The 6,000-nt window shown below is 45.6% G+C and overlaps 1 protein-coding gene across 3 annotated transcripts in view; it reads left to right on the top strand.

Annotated features, from left to right (window-relative positions):
- The first annotated feature begins 2,177 nt into the window (after positions 1-2,177).
- PAMR1 (peptidase domain containing associated with muscle regeneration 1) overlaps positions 2,178-6,000 on the top strand; it is a 68,608-nt gene continuing 64,785 nt past the window's right edge. For 2 of the 3 annotated variants that reach the window (XM_073350664.2, XM_073350662.2), the window contains exon 1: positions 2,178-2,362. In XM_073350664.2, the coding sequence (XP_073206765.1) occupies positions 2,281-2,362 (82 nt within the window). In that variant the 5' untranslated portion in view covers positions 2,178-2,280. The remainder of the gene's footprint in view (positions 2,363-6,000) is intronic. The other variant, XM_073350663.2, reaches the window with a different exon arrangement.

Here is a 6,000-nt window from a genome sequence, read left to right as displayed (position 1 = left end):
CACCCAGAAAATAGTCCTCCATGCTAGGACACAAGGAGCCCCTGCAGAGTTGCTCTCCACATACTATGCCCCTTAAAATGGAACCACCCCTGGTCTGCTGTGTTCAAGGACTGCCACACAGCTCTTACTTGGGCCACAGGAATTGGTTCAAATACAGGAACACTAGTGGGCCCCTCTCAATTTCTTCCATTTGTTATTGGCCCTTGTCCTACATTTCCCTGTATCCAGAGTCCTTTAATGCTCTGGAGTCTTCTCTTGCCCTGTAGCCTGAGCAGGTTTCTATTCAGGCCCTTGTGGAACACCCCCGTGGGTAGCTGTAAGCTAACCTGCAGTTTCTCTTACCGAGACTGCCTACGTTACATTCTTTTATCAAGTAACATATAAACTAGGGGCATAAAAGAAGCTATTCATGTTTCCACAGACACTAGAGCTGTTTTGTTTTATTTTGCAAGCTGATAAAAACCTCCAGCTTCTATTCTTTTCAAGATCCTTCAGCTATTTTGAGTGACTTTTGTCTTTTTCTTACACAGAGAGAAGAATGACTACTTTACTGACTGGAGTGGCAGAGCTGGCAGTCAGGAATCAGGTCTGGTCAGTGACATGGTCCCTGTAAGGCTCATGAACCCGGGCCTTTTTAGAGTTTTGCATCTAAAGTATGTCAGATTTCTGATATCCTACTTCTCTGTTGTGAGAGCAGGTGAAGCGTAGTGTTTTCAACCAGGCTGCTCTTGGAGATTTTGGGTTCAAAGTGAGACAAGGCGCAACAGATGTTGGGGGTTCAAACCCACGAGGATTGAAACCGAGAAAACATTATTTGCATGCACTCTTGCAAAGTGAAATCAAAACCTGTGCTGCCAACTCCTTAGATTTTATCGCAGGTCTACAGCTGCTCTTCCTCCTGCCAGGGGCTGGGGGGCAGATGAGGAGCCACCAGTAGGGGAGGATTCTGTGACAGTACGGAAAATAGTTGGGACGGGTGGATCATGGAGGCATGTTGTTTATGCCACTGGCTACTGCTCTGAGATTCTTGAAGTTGCCCAAGCTACCTAGAGCCTTATGGGGAGATGTAGGTGCATGGTAGAGCTGGTCAGAAAAGAGAATTTCTATGCAGCAGGAAATTCCAACATTGAATTAGCTTTTGTTCTAAATGGGAACAAAAAGTAGAAATTTTCAGCTTGGAACCATCAAAACACTTCATTTTGATAATGTTGAAATATTAGACTATAATACAAAGCATTATAAATATAAAATATAATCTAATATTAAAATATAATATAAAAGTTGAACCAAATTCAAATGCAACGATAAAGTCAGAATGAATTGTTTTGACTTTCTTCCCTTGAAAATGAAGTTGAAATTGACGTGTTCCCTTGAAATATTTAGATTTCAACAAAACTACATTTTCCAGTAGAAAACGATTCTGTCAAAAGAGTTTGTCAGCCATCCCTAGGGTAGGTTATTTCGAGCCATTCCTTTTGCACTTTGCATTTTATAGCCATAGTGGAACAAATCTTTATATAACCTTATTCATTATTTGATCCCTGCATAAAAATGTGTGTTATAGTGGTAGTGTTGTAGCCATCTTGGTCTCAGGAGAGACAAGGTACATGGGTCCAATATCTTTTACTGGACCAGGTTCTGCTGATGAAAGAGACAAACTTTCAAGCCTACACAGAACTCTTCTTCAGGATACGTTATGACAGAGGCATCCTCGAGCAGCACATTTCACATGGCAAGGATTCCTAGCCACTAGTGGGGATAGTAGGAGTGCTCTCCCCATGCACAGAGCATGCCCAGCCTTTCACTAATGTGCATCATTCCACCAGCACACAACCTCCTGCACAATTAAAGGGACCTTGCACTGAGCATCTCCTACTGGGGATACAGGCACCTTCTGCTCATTTACACTAGCTGGTAAGACATACAGAAATTATTTTTTTCCTTTATAATTTCTTCCCTTTGAAGATGAAAATTGCTGTCTAAATGTAAGCATTATTCCCCTTTATTGATCTCCCCCCCCACATATAGCCTCCATTAAGTGGGTTGCCTGCTGGAGCCCAGAAAGGGTTAATGCAGCAGTGGAGAGGTTTGGGGTGACGTCGTGCTTCTGGATGCCTGAGAAGTCTCTTGAAGGTAGTTCCCCTCTGGTGATGATGGGAGTGAGCAGAGGTCTGAAATCCGAGATGCCTCGCAGCCTGGACTTGGTGAGGTCCCAGTAAAAGCAGCTCGCTTGCTATCCCACTCCCTGAGCAGTCACTCCGTTGCATTGGCCTGGGCAGCATGGAGCTAGCCCCCTGGACTCACATAGGACTCACACTTCTCCAGCTCCTTTTCATCTCCTGCTTGCCAAGAGGTACTGTAAGTAAGTGAGTGCATTCTATACATGGCTGAATGTTTCCCTTCCCTTTATTGTGGTCAGGGGGCTTTGATTTCTTGCTGCTGTCCTGAGAAGCGGAGAGATCTGAAGGGATGTTAATAATAGAAGGGGCTGATTTATTTATTTATTTTTTGCTGGCACCAGGGAGAAACATCCAGGATAATTTCCCGAGACATTTAACAGACTTAAAAGGGAAACAACTGGCTGGATTTATTGGCCAATGGCCATCAAGAGAAGGGGCTGCAATCACTTCACTTACTTATTGCTTTATTTTCTTAACACACCGCGCTAAGGAAATAATGATAAAAGGGGCATTTAAGTCTACGATTTGTAAAGTGTAATTTGTTTGTCTTGGCAACAGACAGACTTTCCTCTCCAGCTCCAACACCAAGGGGGAAAAAAAAAAACAAAAAACAAGAGAGAAAGAAGGAAAACAAAAGCCACACATTGTTTCCGACCTGAGCTTTAGTTCTGCCAATATTAGTGTTTCAAAGGGGAAACCTTGTTAAAGCTGAATGATCTTTTTATAGCAAATTCTTATGCCACTTTCTGCTGAACCAGCATACTCAGTTCCCTCTTGATAAGGTTAACAATGAGCATTTCGATAGAAGCACACATTTACTATGATTATTCCTAAGAATGTGCATTGTTTACACGTGAATGCGGCTCTAGCTACTTATAAACATTGGCTCCTAATGTCAGCTCTTCGTGCTGCTCTGTGAGGAGTGTAACTCGTTAGAAGCCAGCAGAGGACTCAGAGATAAGGTGCCTCTAAATCAGTGTTTCTCAACAACCAATCTGTGGACCAGTGCCTGTCCCTGAGAGATCCCTGACATAGTTTAGGAAGGCAGCATGTTTGTCCCTGGTATCAAAAAGTTAGAGAAACGCTGCTCACATTTCAGTTGCGAGAGACCCGTGATATCAGAATTCCCAGTAAGGTAAGTATCTCTTTAAAAAATAATGATGGTAAATATCAAGTAAACACTCCAGTGATCCAGATAATGCAGCCTTCAACAGCTATAAATAACAGTATTCATGATAATGGCTCAGGGTCCTCCCCAGTCTCGGTGGGGAGAAGGGACATAAACAGAGTGGCTTCCCTCTGTCGCAGCTTTATTCTTGTCTCCCAGGTCCTGTGGTAGGTAGGCCCTGGGTGGAGGATGGGCATTTTCTATGAAGGTCATGTGCTTCCAAAATGTTAAGAAGGGGCTCCCTCCAAAAGGTTTGGACTCAGTGATACAAGTGAACATTGCCTGTATAAAATACTCTGCCTCCCATTCCACAAAACCCATTAATTCTTTCCTTTGCTTTCCCTCCCAAATGCATTAGCCCTTTGTCTCTAACCCTCAGCCCACAAGTTATCATGCTTCACTCTCCTCTCTACCTGACGTGGCTCCCTTACCCAGTAGCTGTTCCTTACCCTAGCAGCAGTGATGGCAGGTGGGTCCATCCATCCCACAACCTCTGCTGGTGGCAAAAGAATAATCCCACAGTCTCTAGTTATGGGGTGGTTGTTCTAGTGGGTTGTTCTAGTCCAGGTGTCGGGCTGGGTCGTCAGTGGTGGATGAGTGCCTTTTTGGAACTGGAGGTGGGCAGGTCTCTCCTGACTGTTGAAGGCCTCAGAGGTGGGAGGAGGAGCAGGTCTTTCCCAGGCTGATGATGGTGGTGGAATGGGTTTTCCTTGGCTGGTGATTGGAGGAATGGACCTCCAGCTTCCCTGCTGGTACTAATTCTTCAGATGCTGGGAAGGTAGACACCAGCATGGCAAGAGGTGAGCTACAGTGGTTGTAGGACTCCCTCTCAATGCAGCAGCACCTTGGCCCTATCTCCTCTCCTGCTCCTCCTCTTTCACTGCTATGGCTGGTGGTGGGGAGGAGTGCAGGGACTATGTGGTGCTTCCCCCACATACACCTAGAGGAATTGATGGGGGATCCAAGAAGGGAGTTCCCCATACAGCAGGGTCACTCAGAAAAGATGGACCATTTTAAAGAGCAGAGCAGTCTTCACATTTTGGGGCAGGTTCAGAAACAATGGTTTGCCACCTCCCCACGGAAGTAACCAATTTCTGTCCATGATTATCACACCCTGCTGTACAGGGTTTGTGGGGATTTGGGGACAGGAGTGGGGGAAAATTTTGGGAATAAACCTGAAGTATAGCTGATTCATATTTCCTAAAAAGGGTGTGCGTATGTTGAGGTCCCCTAGTCTCTTGCTGCAGAAGTGGACCCCAAATGCATTCAAGATACATCCAGATATATAAACTGAGGTGACCCAGTCACTCAGATTGAATGCATTTTTAGACTCTTCACAAGGACAAAGGGCTAGAGACTTTCATTCTAAATGAAAGCTGGGATTATCTTTTATAGGACCCCAAGAGCCAGACCTGGTAACACGAGGCTTGCAGGATCCCCTGCCAGCTCATCAGTGCCCTGTACATTGTCCATCCATCAAACTCATGAGGACCCCCACCTTAATTCTGTCAGTGTCACTATTACTTTGGGTGCTGTCTCTTATGTGAGATGGAACCCCAACATTCCAAGTTTCCAGGGGCAGCAGCCACCAGGGGAGTCTTGCCATATGGATATATTAGAGGGAGATGGAGTCAGGGGCCATAAAAGCAATATAGAAGCTCTAGTTTAGGGAGAGAACCCCAAATCCATTGTGTAGAGTGGGGTAAATCCCACATCCCCATGGGAACAATTCAGCGGAAACTCTGGGATGGGAGCCTCATGGATTTTCCTGATATCTCTGGGTGTAATTGCAAGGAACATTATTTGTAAGCAAACCTGCTGAGGTGCTCAGGGTGATGGACAAGAATTCATAATAAAGACTAGAGACTAGTTCAGTCCAAAATCCTTTCTCCAAACACCCACAGATGCTGGGGCTGTTTGGAGATGGATTTGACCTTTGGGGCTTGCCCTTCTCTGTAGAATGGAATGCACCAACACCCTCCATACTTTGGAAAAGTTCAGCTCAGTATCCTAATAAAGATCTGAGCTTTGTGGGCTTGGGCTCTGTGTGCTGGTGGACTCTCCCTCCAGCTCAGGAAAGAAACAGTGTCCTGCCCAAGTCCATTAGAGGCCCTGGCCTCTCAGCACAGTTCCTTGATCAAACACAAAAACTCAGAAGTAACACCAAACAAAGCAATTCCCCTGCCCAGCCTGGCCTGTAGTCCTCAGAGGCCTTTAGCCTTTCCTCTCAGTGGTGGAAGCAAGCTACACCTTTCACTTAAATCCCTTGCTAGCTCATGTGACAGACAGGTAGCCCTTAACCCTTTCCTGGTTGTTTTACCCAGTCACAGGCCCATCTCAAACAAATTCATGATAGCAAACTAACTATAGCAAGGTAATAATACCATCCGATACAAAACTACACAGGGGAAGCTGAGAGGGGGGCAGCGTTGGGGCAGACTGGCCCAGAGTGCTTTAGAGGCTGAAGGCATCCTGCTCATTCTGGTTTAGGGCCTGTATTTTGGCCTGACTGGTCAAAAACCTGCACTGATAAGGTGGGGTTTGAGGTTTCCAGGGCGAGGGGAGGATGTGGGTTGAAGAGGAAGGTGCTTGAGATGGGTCAGAATCTGAACAAGGTTTGCTGTGGTCTATACCTGTAGCCTAGTATTCTGG

The sequence above is a fragment of the Lepidochelys kempii genome, chromosome 6, assembly GCF_965140285.1.
Source record: "Lepidochelys kempii isolate rLepKem1 chromosome 6, rLepKem1.hap1, whole genome shotgun sequence".
Lineage (NCBI taxonomy): Eukaryota > Metazoa > Chordata > Testudines > Cheloniidae > Lepidochelys > Lepidochelys kempii.
This window is presented reverse-complemented; position numbering and strand designations above follow the sequence as displayed.